The sequence below is a fragment of the Gambusia affinis genome, linkage group LG02, assembly GCF_019740435.1.
Source record: "Gambusia affinis linkage group LG02, SWU_Gaff_1.0, whole genome shotgun sequence".
Classification (NCBI taxonomy): Eukaryota; Metazoa; Chordata; class Actinopteri; order Cyprinodontiformes; family Poeciliidae; genus Gambusia; species Gambusia affinis.
The window spans coordinates 18,397,767-18,414,178 of record NC_057869.1 but is presented as its reverse complement, the minus strand read 5'-3'; the positions used below and the strand labels follow the sequence as shown (position 1 = coordinate 18,414,178).

The window sequence follows — 16,412 nt, the reverse complement described above, 5'->3', positions numbered from 1 at the left end:
CATCTCTGCTGTTCCTCATCTGGCAGAAAGGTCATTTGAAAATCTTACTTAGCTAATGTTATTTTTTTTGGTGTGATATACAGTACTGTGCATAAATCATATAATATGTAATTTGATTTTTTTTCTTTCCGCCACTAAATTTTACAAGTAAAATTTGAACTGAAGCTATATAGAAACATAAAACTTCTATGAATTCTTTCAAAATTTTACAGATTCCACAGTTATTTAAAATGGAAAATAACTAAAACAGGACCCAAAATTAAAAAAAAAACTATATAAAGTCTTCTAGCAGCACCAATAACTGAGCAGAAATGGCAGCATTCTCGAATAATTGAGACCAACACACAATGAAACATTATCCCTGGAACAGAACTGAGATGAATGAGCCAATGGCAGCCAGCTCTGTCACCGCGGGGCATTTTCTCTGTCCAGCAGGACCGAACTTGAAAGGACAAAATAAGCACAAGAGGCAACAAAGGAGCAAAAAGGGGACATGTCCTGTAGTTGAGAACTCGTGGATAATTTCTGGGCATCAAAAGATACTGGAAACACTGGAAAAGCTAGAATGACAGAAAAAAAAAAAAGCCAGAGATGCCCAGTGGCATCATGAATGTTTGATCAGGAGTGCAGAATGAAATTAATGAATCTTCTTTATGATGATTTTTAATAAGCCACAGATCAAGGATCACAGCAAATTCACACAGGTGTTTAGTTTATTAGTCTATAGGTGTATAATAATGGACAATCAGGATTAATTTTAAAATAGATGGATGGCATAATATACTCAATAGAAATTTGTTTCAAACTTATCTGAATACCTAAAATGCCTCAAATATGCAGCATTTTACTATTTGGAGAAATAAGAAATTATTTGTTTTACTCAACAAAACCTTTTAAAAGACTAAAATCAGAAAAAAAAGCATCATTACAAGTTACAAGCTATAAGAAAAATCCCTGTTATTAAGTAAAATACATCATAGGCTGATCTCACATCAATGCAATGATTAATTTATAGACCAGTTTCAAGAGCGTATGTACAACCTTAAAGGTCGCACAGGATTGGGTGCGTGTGTGTGTGTGTGTGTGTGTGTTTTTTTTTGTTTTTTTTTTTACAAAATTTAACTAGACAGAAATATCCTTAGTATGATGCATCACTCTGGCAAAACCCAGTGATAGGGAAGGCAGTCGCAATTGTCACATTAGAGCAATAAATGCTTCACCCACTGATAGGAGCAACCATGACCCAGATTGAACCTCAGTGTCTTCACCACCAGCCCATCCCTCTCCTCTTTGATCTGAAACGACCCTGTTGGAGGGTGAGACATGAGAATCTGGGTGCGGCTTCACTGTTGTCATGGTAGCAGAGTTTTCGCCGAGTGCGGTGTTGAAAATCTCAGGCACTGATATTTTGCAGGCATCGTGCAGAACATTGCAAAGAAGAACACAGTGATCTGCAAATTTTGGTAGATTCTTTGTCTTTGTGCATTTATGTCATATAGGATTACAGTGGATAAAGTAGTGATATCCTCTCCATCCAGCCAAAGTTCAGACAAACAGCCTACCAGCCTACCGTAGCCTAGTTATAAGGCAGTGGTGCTGATTGTATAGACAGGATTCTTGTGAAATACAAAGCTACATGACAAACTTGCACATTGTAGTCAAAATCTTTTGTGGGTGCAGTTAAATTAATGCAATGCATGCCTAACCTTCAGACAACCCATTAAACAAGACACTGACCAGAAAGCAGTGATGCTGATGATTACACGTCTTTTTAATATGTGAAATATGTTTATATAATCAAGTACAATAAAAGTTACACAAAAAAAAAATAATTAACCTAAAATAATAATGGTAACGTTGGTTAAAAGAGACCTTTGCTTGTCCTGACCCCACTGGTTGCATTTTTCTCGTTACTCTCTCTGCTGTACTTTTGTTTTATCATAATGTTTAGCCCATTTTATGGTTTTTCCTAGATTTTCTTGCTTTTCTTTTATTTTACATAAACAAAACTTAAGCTTAGTTTCCCATCTGTCTCTTATCAGCTCACTTACCTGTGCTCAGCTCCTCTAGCTACTACCGAGTAACATTATACGTTAAGAAATTTACATATTCTGTTGCTAGTGGGCAGCAAATAAAGGGCTCCAATGCATCCTGAATGTTGTAGAAACAAAATTATTCCTTGAAACCCTTATAGCATGGCATGTCTCCTAAATAACATCTGTGTTTTTAAATGTTCAAGCCTTAATATAGTTAATGCAGCATTAGGGAGATTACTGGATTAATCTTCTTTCCATCTTTAATAATTCATTGCCATTAATGTGAAAAAACACTGATTAAAGCCATGTTCAAAGCCGGCTGGTTCACTAAGACGTGCATTGCGAACAGTGCCATCTCGTGATGAAAAACTGCTATTGACACACAAAAGAAAAAAAAAGGAGAAAAAAAAGAACAGAATAAAAAGATGAGAACCATGCTGGAACCATGTCAAAAAGGCACTCTCAGCATGGTCTAAAATCAAAACACAAAATTAACCATTAATTCATTGCCATTAATAATAAAGAAAAAAGATCATCTGATAAACTAGTTTCAAATGGCTGGTTACTCAAGACGTGCATTGCGAACAGTGCCATCTCGTGATGAAAAACTTTATCTCACTTTATGCACATTCAAGGATAATGCTTGAGGAAATAATGAACACACTGTGATAATTAATCTATCATGCTGTTATGATTTTGAAGGTGTTATAAAAATGCTGTAGGGTTCTGGGAAATTTTACAAAAGAACCCAACTAACCCACCTACCTCTATCTACTAGGACAAAGACCGGGGTATGCTTTGTTTTCCCTCTCCTTTAATTTTGTGACATATTTAATTTTATTTGGTTGATTAATTTTTCTGTTCTATTGGGTTCATGTTTATTCTGTATTTTGGTTTGTTTTGATATGTCTGTAAATATTCGGTGTCATAATTATAGATCTACGTCAAACCATTCAACTCTATATTCTTGATTTTCCTTCAAAGCGCCTGGAGCCTCTTGGTCTAAAGTGGACCAAGTGGATCAAATATCTGTACACTTGAGGTCAATTAGAATGATGATAAAAAATAAAAATAAAATAAAATAACAAATTCGTCATTTTTGTTGATTAAACTTTTGACACGATCAATTATTTTACTTTACAACAGAAAACTCATATGCACATTATATATTATAAGGACATTTCCGAACTCTTCCCGAGGCACTTGAATGCAACACTGTTCAGAGCCGGACCGCAGATAGCTTGATGCTAGCACTCAGTTATCGTTGGACACTAGCTGACTCAAAAGATTAAAGAATGAAGATAGGCATTACAAATTGACAATAGCTTCAAAACTACACGAGAAAACGGTTTAGGATTCATCTTTAAAGGACAAGAAGCCATGTTTCGCTGTAAGACTGCCTGGTTTTCGAGCAGTGTGCCGCAAGATCGTCTTGACTTTTGGAGTAAGTTAACTCTTTTCAACTTTATCCAAGTAACATCCACTTAAGGCAACATTCTCATATTTGAACGTCTGTAGCTTATTATTTATATTAACTAGGAAAATAAAGCATCTAAAAAATGGAATAAGATTTATTTATTTTTGTTTTCAAATCATTTCTAAAATATTTTCTTTCTCATTATTTCAAAATCTAACATCAAAATTCGCGTTTTAGTCTGGTTAGAATTGGGGAATGTGCAGTTGTCAATTTTGTTTGTTTATTTTTGAAATTATTGCATTACAAGCTTCACAAAAGCAGTTATAACATACATAATATACGATATTAAATAGGCAAAAATTAACATTTAAACAGAAATCTGAACATGAACAACCAAAAATAAACTCTCAGTAATACAAGCTGTTAGCATATTTTAGACAAGTGTATTTTCAATAGTTTTTTCCCCCCCAAAAGCCTGAAAGAATAGAAAAATTACAAAGCAATCTCTTCCTCTTCACTGTTTTGGTTTAATCCGGAAAGGCATCATGACAAAGACTATAAGTCAAACTACCCACTGTCCTGTCCTGTAAAGACATTGAGCTGCTCTGATGGCTTGGACAACTTCTTCACCTCCTTCAGCATTCACAGGCTGAAGTCAGGCTTCACACGTCAACACCAGCTCATCTGCTGGAAAGTGACACTGTTACTTCAGTAACAAGAAGAAGCAGCAGCCCTGGACGTGCAGACAGGACAGGTGCTGAAGACATGAAGTCACCTGCTATCATTTTAAAGCTGAAAAATGAGAAATGAGGTGTTGACTGCTGCTGTTTCCCATCATACCTCTATGTAGCGGATACCAAAACGGTCCTCCATACAGACTTGACACAGAAACATCTAACCAATCTAACTAACACAACTTTTAATTAACATAAGCAGGTCATACAAGAAGCTTTGTTGGGCTTTACTTAAACCCCCCCAAAAAAACTGACAATCACAGATCTTCCACCTGGAAGTCAGGAATGCTTTGTGTTTTTGTCCCAGTCTGCTTCTTCATCCTTCAATGTTGCTAACAGCATGATAAAATTGTAGATGGAATTAACATTCAACGAATGTTAGTCTTTAGTGACATTAGCTGAATCATATGAACCTCCGACTCTTCAAATGTAATTAAAATAACTCAACTAAACCTCTATGAAGCTTAGAACGGTTAAAGTCTTTTTGTTTTTTGTTTATTTTGGAAGAGTACATTTAAGAATACTACATAGAAATGACATTGTAATTACATGACTGGTTGAAAACCTCAAGGTTATTATCTCTGAACAATAAGCCTGCAGCATCATTTATTAAAATGGGAAAATCCATCCTGCGCCATTTTCATCCAAGATGTGGCGTTCATCTGTAAACATTCCTGTCCAAAACCGAGACTCTGAAGAACTCTAAGAAGGAATACATATAGTTGATGGATTATTTAGTCTGGTCAGTCTGCAACTTATTTTGTGGCTGGATCTACAGTGCATAGGTTAACGGTTGAAAATTATGGCTGACTGATTTCTTTAAATGTTATATTTCTTGAAGTGGCGGAAGGTGGGACCACCATAGATTGGAGTCAGGCAGACTACCTCTTCAGTGCAGATGCAACATGTCCCGACACGCTGACGTGAGTAAGAAGATAAATACAAATCCTGGGCATCTATTTGTAAATTTCCACAATCGTGTTAAAGCTGGAAATATTTTTATTTATTTTTTTCAGGATATTTGAAAGCAACGATTACATATCGAACAAGGTCACTGTTTTCCACAGCTTGTTCCTGTCCACCTGTGAAAAGCGGCAAAGTGTGAAATCAGTGTGCATCGGCCATTATGTGCTGTCTCCAACGTCTGTGCAGGATGGTGACACATTGTTTCTCTTCTCTTCTCTTTTTAATATAGAAGATCCTAGTGTTTGCTGTAAATATCAAAAGTAGCTATTTTCAATCACGTCCAAAGGGCTAGGCGTTTTATTTATAACTCATTGTGTTTCTTTTGTGATTCAAGAGGTGAGAGAAGTGGTTGGTAGGTTGATTTGGGACCGTGAGGATGAAGAAACCATTGCGCAGGTAACAAAACTGGTCAACCAGAATTAAAAAGGGGTAGATCATGTTGGAAGTAGGTCATCTAGGTTCCCCCCCCTTGTTTCACAGGACGAACAAAAGTCTTTCTGCCTACCAGATGTCCCCCACAGTGAGCAAGATGCAAGAGAAAGCATGTAAGTTTAACATTTTGATTTCAATGAAATTTTTGATCTTTAAAATAAATCGACTTCTCTCTGCTTTGTTGACAGATCTGAGGAATCAGACATGGAATCATCAGGGGGTGAAGCTCCCCTACCAGACCATTTAAGAAGCCCAGTTAGTTGTGTGGCCCCGGGTAAACTGCTTAACATGGAGACAGACTGCTATGTCCCTGCGGGGTACATCAGCATAGAGAACCTTGCGAAATATTCTGGTGATCTGCATGATGTGCATCCTGGGGTTTTCAGATGTTCAAAATGTAAAGCCTGCCTTTGTTTGGGGCAGAAGTATGCCAAGACACACTAAGAAAGGGGGAAAAAAATAATAATAATTACAGAAACAATGGCAGTCTCATCTTGTATTCCTGGTATATTTAATTTGTCTGTGTTTAATTTCAGTTTGTAACATGAAGGCTGCCACATAATTTGTACCTCTGGCTTTTCAATGAAAGAGTATATGCAGATATATTTGTTTTTCTGTATTTGGAATAAAATATGGAACATGGTAGTGTTATTGCACACCAATATATATTCTGTAAGTATTCTACTTATGGTTTATGTTTTTTTGTTTCTTTAAAATGTTTAGCTGAAGCCCACAGATTTAATGTAAACTATAACTTCATGGTGATACTAAATACTGTATTGTCAAACATTGCATAAAAATGTTTGTATTTGCACAAAGAGTAGAGGTGGGCGCTTTTGATTTCTACTTGAATACTATTATTTTTAAGTACTGCTACTCTCCTTTGCCTAAAATGTTTGGATACTCTTCTCTCCTTTAATAACTTCACAAAATGAACAAACATATTTTGACCAAAAAATACACCAGACACACCACTGCATGTTACAGTGGGGTTTGTTGTTTGTGCACAAGCTTTATTGTTCTCCTGTTATTTTCTTATCTACTGAGCCTGTTGTACCATTTGGAGGTAAAAGAAAGATACTGTAAAAAGTATACAGTCACTAGAATCCTTTCCTAACTCTGTACACATTGTCTACTGTAAGAAATTTTCAATTTCTTTTGCCTAATTTTATTTTATTTTTTTACGTTATTGTCTGTTTCATGACATTTCCCAATTTTAAATCAGATGCTATGAATAGTTACTCAATTGTGTAGCCTTTTCTACAGAATAGTTAGTCATTTCTTGGAGTAATGATATCCTTAAAGTAAAACGTTTGCTCACCTCGGACTAACTGTAAAACATTTGAACCATCTCAATTCAGCTCTACTGGCACGCGTCATCTTTATGGCTGCGTTGCTGAGCAACGGGGTATTAATAAGGAACGGATATTGCAAACATTATAGTTATTATAAAACGAGTAAAGGAATAAGCCAATATTTTAATATCTAGCGGGGGGGAGCATCAAAAACAAACAAACAAAAAATTCGTCCTAATTTATTTCCTGCTGATGGACTCGAGTTTCATGATTTGAGTTGAAGGGGTGCTGACGTAGGTAGCTAATAAAATAACATCGCTTTAATGGCATGAATTTAGGTAACCACTAATGCTAATGTATTTATCCAAAATCAAAAATATTTCTACATGTTTTAATATATGAAATATTTTAAGATTTTAAGAATAAAATGGCATGGTAGCGACCACCTCGTCCACCTCCGTTACTGTGCAAATGGTTCATTCCAAGGTTTTTCGACCAATCCAGTGCTTTGTTATGGTTCCGGCCCGCTTCCAGTTGCCTGACCCATTTGTACCTCAACACTGGCGAGCTGAGCACAGGTTGCACAGTTCTTTGGACTCTCGTGTGTTTTTTTCCGTCCTCCCTGTCTATCATGGCTGAGGAAAATTTGTCCGTGGTGTTGTATGCTAAGGGAGACCTCAGGATCGTAAGAAACCGAACACAAACTTTCACCAAAAACGTCACAGTTACAAATTGTGCAAAAATAAGTTACAGATTATTGTGTCTTTAACAGGAAAACCGTCCGATTCCCGAGCCAGGACCTAATGGTAAACAAGAGCACATGTTGCTCTTTGCCGTTATTACACATAAGCAGTGAGTTAATCCAATGCAATAGTCAAGCTAATCTTGAATAATGAAATCCTTTAATGTTCCCTGAATGGCGTGATTTACTCTGTTTATCATCTATGGACATATTTTGAGCTGCTTAATCATAGATCTTTGAAATTGTGTCAAGATTTGATGTAATAAATTCCTGCTTTATAAGTTGAAAGTTTGGCCCAAAAAACAATATTGAGTCAAAAATAGATTTAAAGCCACTAAGAGATCTGGTATCAAATTAGTCATAAAGAAATAACGTGTGTCCTCTTAGTCCTTCTTGTCTTGTTTGGTGTTTAGAGGTGTTGCTCCAGATGCACTCAGTGGGAATCTGTGGGTCAGACGTGCACTACTGGCAGCATGGCCGAATTGGGGACTTTGTGCTGAAAAAACCAATGGTGCTGGGCCACGAAGCTGCAGGGCGAGTGGTGAAGGTCGGGTCAGCAGTCACACACCTTAAACCAGGTGAAACTACATTAATGTCAAGCCATGAGTCACATGATATAAAGGCACTGTTTGCTCATCAAATTAAACCTACATTTCTATTTAACACTACGTCTTAAATTCATACTTTTTAAAGATCGATATCTATAACCCTTCTAACAGTCTGTAAAATTTGTACTGCTCTTCAAACAGCAGGTTTATCTTTTATTGTACTCTTATCAATTCACATATTGATAGCTACATGACAAGCGAAATTGTAACTTTCCAGGTGATAGGGTGGCCATTGAGCCTGGTGTGCCCCGTGACACGGATGAGTTCTTCAAAAGAGGACAGTATAACTTGTCCCCCACCATCTTCTTCTGTGCCACGCCGCCTGACGATGGAAACCTGTGCCGATATTACACTCACAACGCCAACTTCTGCTACAAGTATTTGCTTTTTCATTACAAAACCTTGCCTCAACTATTACCTCATAACTCAGCAGTAGCTGACTCTGTTGCCTAATCTCTGCATGTGCTTTCTGTCTTATCTGTTTCTGTGTGTCTGCACAGGTTGCCTGATAATGTCACATTTGAGGAGGGGGCGCTCATCGAACCTCTCTCTGTGGGGATTCATGCCTGTCGCCGGGCCGGCGTCACCCTCGGCAGCACTGTACTCATCTGTGGTGCAGGTGAAATTGAGCACGGACCATTATTATTGCACACTTTGGTAGTAAAATTCCACTGATGAGAAACTGCAATGGAATGTTGCGAATGATGCAAACTGACTGTCCCAATATGCCTTTTCAGGTTAGGAGTCTTATTAGCACATCCAGATTAAAAAGTTAGGAGGAGTAAAAAACCTTAATATACTGCAAGGGGCTTTTTCTTCAATATTAGATAGAAACTAGATAATAAAATACACTACATAAAAAATAATATTATTCTTTTCCCATATTGGCTGGCATTAAATCAGACTAACCTTTTTCTATATGATAAATGCCAAAATAATGAATGACATATTTTTTTGAACGTTTTATGTTTTTTACTTCTTCAGATTCAGACATTTACATATATCTTCTTAGAATATGGTAAAATGTGGTCTTTCATTTTTTTATATCCTTTCACAAGCTCTTTTTAATAGTTATATGGAGATTTGGCTGAACCTGTCTCCTTCGACGGCTGGACATCCCAGTATTGTTTATACTTTTATATCATTTTTTGAACAGATGAATGTAGTACATTCAGGCCTCTGGACATTGTACCAAAAGAGGAACCAGGCTTTAGCAGGTTACAAGTGTCCAGTAAACTTTTTTTTTTTTTTATTTAACAACTGGAAACCCACAACAAAATGACATCATCATTTTTGATTTCCAAAATTGTTTAAAAGAACAGAAATCTTTGTTTATTTGAACTTCTGATTTTGAGGAAAGTGTCAGAATATTTAAATATTCCTCTTATTATTGTGGCTTTTAGCAACAAGGATAATTTTAGCATTCCTAACTAACCTAAGAAGGAAAGGTTTAGTCTGATTTATTTTGCGACTGGAACAAGAAAAGGTCATACACCTTTTATATGCTGCATGTAAAATCTGGTTTGTAACTGTACTTGATGCTATCTTGAAAAATAAAGCTCATAAACATTTAGAGTTGAAAGTTAACTTGGCAGCGTCAATATGTCTCCTTTCCTATAGGACCCATTGGATTGGTTAGCTTGATTGTAGCCAAGGCAATGGGGGCCTCAAAAGTCATCATCACTGGTAACAACAACCCAAACGGACCTAGTAAATTTCAGAAAAGATGGTAAAAATCCTCAGAACTGCTTTTGAACACCCACAGCTGTGTTTAGATCTCTTTGCAGAGCGCCTGGGCGTGGCCAAGGAGATAGGCGCAGACTTTCAGCTGACAGTGAAGAAGGACGATGGAGCGCAGCAGCTGGCAAAGAAAGTCGAAGAAATCCTGGGAGCCCAGCCTCAAATCACCATTGAATGCACTGGAGTGGAGAGCTGCATCCAAACTGCCCTTTATGTAAATAACCTTGTGGAATCATAAGTTATAACAACACAATCATATCTGAAAGGAGAACAAAGATTTCTTATCACTTTCTGACATGGACCAACTGATAAGATTTCATTTGACCCACTTGTGTTGCAGAGATCTTATTCTAGTTTAATTTCATATTGGAACTAAAACATTTAACTTAAGATTGAAAATGACTTGGAAACTTGGCATTTCTGTCTCCCTTTGAAAGTTAAAATGTTAAATATCAGCCAACCGTGTTATGAAATGTCTTCCTCGCTGTCTGTTGTCTGCTTTTATCTCTTCAAGTTTGAGCTACAAACACCACATAACTTTGATGTCATTAGGTTCGTAAAATAATTCAATTCAACTTTCTGTTAGGCAACATGTTCAGGCGGTGTGGTGATGCTGGTGGGCCTTGGCGCTCCGATGACTACCGTTCCCCTGGTCAATGCTGCTGTGAGAGAAGTGGACATCAGAGGAGTCTTCCGCTACTGCAACACGTGAGAAAATATGTACTGCTTCTCTTCTCCTGTAAATATTAATGTATAGTGCAGAAAGAATTGGTCCACCGTTGGTCCAAGATTATTAGCTGGAGTCAGAGAGAAGCAAACATTCATGTGGTTTTGTTACAGTTGGCCGATGGCTATCGCCATGTTGTCATCAGGCAAAGTGGATGTGAAGCCCCTTGTGACCCACCGCTTTCCACTGGAGCAGGCAGTGCAGGCCTTCGAGACCACACGTCAGGGTCTTGGGATAAAGGTCATGTTAAAGTGTGACAAAAACGACCAGAACCCTTGAACCGACCCCCTTCGGCGGAGCATTCTGCTGAGATCGACTGAGCGTGACAGACAGGCACAAAGAGGACTCTGGCCTCAGAAAGACAACAAAACAAAACAACTTCAAAGAAAGAAGCATTAATCGCAGCACTGTGAACGACAGCTGGAAGCTGTTTATCATATGTTTATCTTTAGATTGTACGGGTTAATTATAGTTGATCAGGCCTCTGACAGCGGCATCTATGTATGTATAATTTACAAAATGTGATATGCTATTTTAGAATAATAACCTTTTTAAAAAAAAAATTAATGTAAGATAAAAAAGTTCTCTTTTTTTTCTGTGTAACATGTACTACTAATGCTTCGACATTAGGGGGCACTACAGGCTTAGAAAATAGTGATTAGACACAAATAGTACCAGGAAATGCCAGTTGCAAATTGTTGTAATAAATCTGTAAATTTAGAGCAGCAGGAATGTTAATGACGCAAGAATATATATTTTTTTATTATTTTTAAGTGGTCAAGGCAAAAAGTTTGAACATGTGATGCTCTTTTACTGTGCCTGGGCTTTTATATGTACAACAAAAAAGTACAAAGTTTATTATTTGAAGATGCAAGATACTTTAAAAAGAAAATGCAAGTGTTTTAGCACTAGAAGGTGATAAAATAAAGACACCTACAAGTAACTTTTATGGAAGCACCATCTTAATTCCTTGATCCTATACATTTTACAAAATCGGTAAAATATTTGTATTTTTCCCTTATTTTTACTACCTTCTTTTGTTTGAAGCTCGGAGGCTCTATAAACAAACTCACCATAAAAATGATTACTTTGCAGTGTTTTGGGAACTAGTTGGCAAACGGTAAATAAAAGCTTGCACTCATGGACAGTTCAACATACACAGATTCAATATAGACTTCTTATTTACTTGAGCACATGTAATTCGCCAAAGTCAACATTTGAAGATGGGTGGGAGTCAAGAAGCAAAACAGAATGTGTAAATAATCCATCCACAATTCTGAGACTTGACAAAAAAAAGGGACTTTTTTCTTTTTTCTTCCAGTTTGCCAGTTCAGACCCAGATGAGGAGGTAATATTTTTTAACATGTATTAATACTCAGCGTTTATTCTCACTTTGCAGCAACTGTATTATTAATAGTTTTCGGATATTCTTTTTCCAGCTATGCAGCTTGGTCCTTTCTTTGTGTATATAGTGAAGCCCAAAATTTAGATGCAAAAAATATTTTCATTCAGTTAAAATGTATGTTTGGTTTGGAGTCTTTGATATTACTTCCAGTCAAAAGAAACATTCTTGGAAAAATTAAAAGACAACATCTTAACTATAGATACTCAGTAAAAGGAAAAAGCCCAGAATTATCTCCTTCTATTGTTGCTTCAAGTGTTTCTCTTCACCTTAATATCTTTGCATTTTAAAGATTCACTGTCTATTAAGTTATTATTATTATTATTATTATTATTATTATTATTATTATTATTATTATTATTATTATTATTATTATTTCACATGGTCTACTTTATTTTTTTTTTCTTTTTTGTTGTCCATGAAGTTTTTCCTACAACAACAAATGAAAGCCAATATGTTTGGAATTACTATTTGTTCCCTCTACTAACATATCAAACCTACCTATTGCTGGGATTATTTTTATTTAACTTTAGAAGGATTATGTTACAACTTTCCCCGAGATCTTGACTAAGAGGCACATTTTATTAATGCTATGAAAAGTTGTTGGAATCTGTACATATGTTGTTTACTGGCACCATCGATGGTTGTTATAATCTAATTATTATCATTATAACAAAAAAAAAGATGAAATCTTTAGTGCATTTCATTCATTCAATAAATAAATAAATGAATAAATCTAGGTTTAGCTCAGTATTTTATTGTTTTGCCACAATGACATGAGAAGCTACTTTTACGAGGCATGCACACAGATAATGTCATACGGGTAAAATTTACTACAATGCGTTGATAGACCGTTACTCCATGGCAAGAGCTTTTTTTCCCTGTCAGCATGTGATTCACGTCTTTCTGTTTCGCTTTGTTTCCCCTGAAGCCTGGAGTCCAACGTAAAGTCTGGTGGATGTTTGCAGAGACTTGTGTGTTTTGTTCCTTAACGTGAGCACAACACTAGACAATTTCTATTTTTATGTACAGACATTCTAATACTGCAGATGGCAATGCGACAGCTCACGTAACACATTTACATTCACGGTCCACTCATTAGTAAGCATGAGCTTCAGTCAGAACTCCAAAGATGAGCATACAGGAGGTGAGCGCACAAACAAAACAACATCATTCATACATGTGACCTCATGTACCTCAAAGAAAAATTAATGCAGTTTCAAACTTTTTTGATGGTGAAATGTACATGTAATTTAAAAAAGACTTTTTTTTTTTTCGAGGTTGAATTTTGTGTATTGCCTTGAACTTAGGATATGGCGTTTCTCCCATAAACCTCTGCTGGGAGCATTGGTTTGATTCACATGTACAGTACATTAGCTCGGCATTTTCAAACACATAAATCCTCACCCTTTTCACTGGAAACTAATATGATATCTCAGATGTATTTGTGCCTTTGCCACCTTTGTGGTCTGCCTCCATCTCAGGAAATATTTACAGTGCAGATGCTGGCTCTGCTGTCGCCACGGCAGCCGCCTTCCCTCGCAAAATTTGCAAATTGTGTATTTACATGGGAAATAAATCATCAGCGGAACCATACAAAAAAGTTTAGGATGAGTATATTGCATTATATGAATTTAAAAAAAATAAACTGTGGCACATTCAAACAGTAACTGTCCACACTGTTTCACTGGAAGGACAAAAAAGAATCACAAACAGGACAAATAAATACACACACACACACACCCATACACGCACACGCACACATGCTTCCTCTTCAGCTGATCAGAAGGATGAGAAAATCTGTAGTTAAATAGCAGTTGCATGTTAGTCACAGACAAGTGAGAAATGTCAAAGAATTGAAGTCTTCAGCCCAAACAGTTCAAAATTTGGGGAAAAAGGGATCAGTGGGGAGGCGTGATCGTCCTCCTGGTGGCTAATCTGCTAGTAGTTTTCGCTGCAAGACAAATGAACGTCTTCCTGTCCTTCGTGGACATGAATCTCAGCTGCTCATATGTACATGGGCGTCTCCTGTCCTGTTAGAAGCCTGAACATGGCGGCCGGCATCGTCTTCATATGGATCTAGAGGGATGAGGGAAACAACAATGAGTTTGGACAACAGCAATATGTTTTAGTTACATGCTAATCATTTCTTCCATCCATTTTGTACATTTGGAGTTTTAATATAAAGCGGAGCCATTTACCACAACACGTTTTGTACTAACTGTTCGTCCGTTCATACCCAGCAGGTATTGTAGTTTTGTGACAATCAGTGGTTTAAAGTAATCTTCTTTGATGTACATTCATATACTATAATAAAGAAATGATAAAAAATAGTAGCAAATGAAAACCAAAGTACAAACATATGAAACACTTCATCCTTTTGTAGAAGAATAGGTATACATTTAGCAAATTGTTTATTTAGAAACTGTGGCCCTTTTTGGCCCTCTATGAGCATATCTTGTATACTCTCCCTTACTACAGGATATTCTTGTGAAAATTATCTTCCAAATATATAGCAGCAGCTGAGCTAAAACTGCACGTGGAAGTTATAATCCTTTTCTGCATGTGTTTGTGTTTGTGCATCAGTTTAACCTCGCCAACTGAGTTGGAGAGCGCCTGAACAATCTTCTCGTGTGCCGTGGCCACCACACTCTGGCCGTTGATCTCTATAATCCTGTGACCCACACGGACCCCGCCTCGCTCAGCGATGCCTCCCCGCATCAGGCTGCATATCTTCAGGACAGAGCGCACGCAAGACAATTCATCGTAAGTAAAATGCAGTCGCATGAGGCAGAAACAGAGCGACTGCAAAACCGGGTGTGTTTCTACAATGTATCAAATACAAAAAGGGAGATATTTAGCAGATACACCTGCTTACAGTGTGCTCAATGTAAGCATTTTCTATGCAGGAATATAAGACAAAAATGTGTAAACATTGTGAAAACTCACTATGCCATTCTGGACGCTGAAACCCAGCTGATACTTCAAGTCAGGTCTCTTGATGAGAACCGTGGTGACCGGAGGGCAGCTGACAATGTTCATTTTCACCTGGACCTGGTTCTTTAAGCCCTTTACCCAAGAAACACACACAAATGAATGCTTATTTATCTTCTTGAAAGTTTATTTAAGACAAAGTACGAAATGCCTCGCACCTTAATGATTCCCTGACAGGTGGCGAGTGGCAGCCCCACGAGGCTGGTGTTGTTGATGGACATGATCTGGTCTCCGATGCTGAGCTTGCCAGAGCGAGCTGCTGGACCGCCGTTCATCATGTTGGCCAGGATAACAGTTGGCAGAATGGAGCCCCAGCCGGACTCCACGATCACCACACCCAAGATCTCCCCTTTACTCTTCTCCAACACCAGCTGTGGAAAGACACCTCTTTGGTAAATTTTCAGGCTTCATTGGGAGCAGAAACGTATCTCTGCCAATTAAAACTGCATCACAGAAGGTCACAGAGAGTTGAGCAACTTATGTTAAATTGTATATCTGATCACAGAGGCATTCAAAATAAGATAATTGCCTGCTGTTTTTTTTTTTTTCACCTTCAGAAATTTGCAGGAACTATCACAGCTTTACGTCATTACCAACAAATTATGTAAAAATGTGAGAGGAACTCATTAATGTACACAGCAACAGACAATTGACATTTCCAAGCTCGCTGTCAGGATTTAGAGCTGGGACTTTTGGTAAAACAACAAAGCTCCCAACTGAAATGATAAAACAGCGATTTAGCAATACTCTTTATTCAGCAGAGGATTAATATCTCTGGTTACATAAGACTGTTGCTGGTAAGGTTCCAAATCAGAGCCCTACACACTGGATTCATAGAAATGTTACATTACTGTAGCGATGTACTTAAATCTCCTAAACCTGTTGGATTAGTTTACATTGTGATGGAAGCTGCTGTCTGTGAGGATTTATTTAGAAATGGATTCTCTCTTCTGACCCTTGAGCCAAAACACCAACATATAAATGCAAAAAAGGCATTTTGAAGTTTACCGCACATGAAAATATAAGTAGAAATTGTATAAAAAGATTTATAACTTTGTCCAGAGCTTCATGTTTAGATTGATTTAGCATGTTTACACTTATCCCCAGTGCAGAGTCGAGGCCCCCTTTACGATTAGTACGATCTGAATATCCATCCATCCATCCATTTTCTGTTCACCTTTTGTCCCTAGTGGAGTCAGGAGGGTTGCTGCTGCCTATCTCCAGCTAACGTTCTAGGCGAGAGGCGGGGTGCAACATGGACAGGATGCCAGTCTGTCGCAGGGCAACACAGAGACATACAGGACAAACAACCATTCACA

At 37.4% G+C, this 16,412-nt stretch overlaps 3 protein-coding genes across 6 annotated transcripts in view; 2 read left to right on the top strand and 1 right to left on the bottom strand.

The window, feature by feature from the left end:
- Window positions 1–3,245: 3,245 nt before the first annotated feature.
- On the top strand, window positions 3,246–6,405 carry terb2 (telomere repeat binding bouquet formation protein 2). Its single transcript, XM_044100295.1, has 6 exons — window positions 3,246–3,480; window positions 5,029–5,110; window positions 5,204–5,343; window positions 5,488–5,549; window positions 5,634–5,698; window positions 5,774–6,405. The coding sequence occupies exons 1-6, from the start codon at window positions 3,417–3,419 to the stop codon at window positions 6,027–6,029; spliced, it is 669 nt and encodes a 222-aa protein (XP_043956230.1). The 5' UTR covers window positions 3,246–3,416; the 3' UTR covers window positions 6,030–6,405.
- A 903-nt stretch (window positions 6,406–7,308) lies between these two features.
- On the top strand, window positions 7,309–11,640 carry sord (sorbitol dehydrogenase). The gene is made up of 9 exons (XM_044100292.1): window positions 7,309–7,565; window positions 7,653–7,686; window positions 8,036–8,200; window positions 8,448–8,607; window positions 8,731–8,849; window positions 9,851–9,916; window positions 10,006–10,184; window positions 10,557–10,678; window positions 10,811–11,640. Exons 1-9 carry the CDS (start codon window positions 7,512–7,514, stop codon window positions 10,974–10,976), a joined length of 1,065 nt encoding a protein of 354 aa, XP_043956227.1. The 5' UTR covers window positions 7,309–7,511; the 3' UTR covers window positions 10,977–11,640.
- A 1,200-nt stretch (window positions 11,641–12,840) lies between these two features.
- The window catches only part of apba2b (amyloid beta (A4) precursor protein-binding, family A, member 2b), a 49,383-nt gene continuing 45,811 nt past the window's right edge, over window positions 12,841–16,412 (bottom strand). For all 4 annotated transcript variants that reach the window (XM_044100231.1, XM_044100257.1, XM_044100240.1 and 1 more), the window contains 4 exons: window positions 15,252–15,464; window positions 15,049–15,168; window positions 14,692–14,832; window positions 12,841–14,178 (listed from right to left, as the gene is read on the bottom strand). In XM_044100231.1, the coding sequence (XP_043956166.1) occupies window positions 14,107–14,178; window positions 14,692–14,832; window positions 15,049–15,168; window positions 15,252–15,464 (546 nt within the window). In that variant the 3' untranslated portion in view covers window positions 12,841–14,106. The remainder of the gene's footprint in view (window positions 14,179–14,691; window positions 14,833–15,048; window positions 15,169–15,251; window positions 15,465–16,412) is intronic.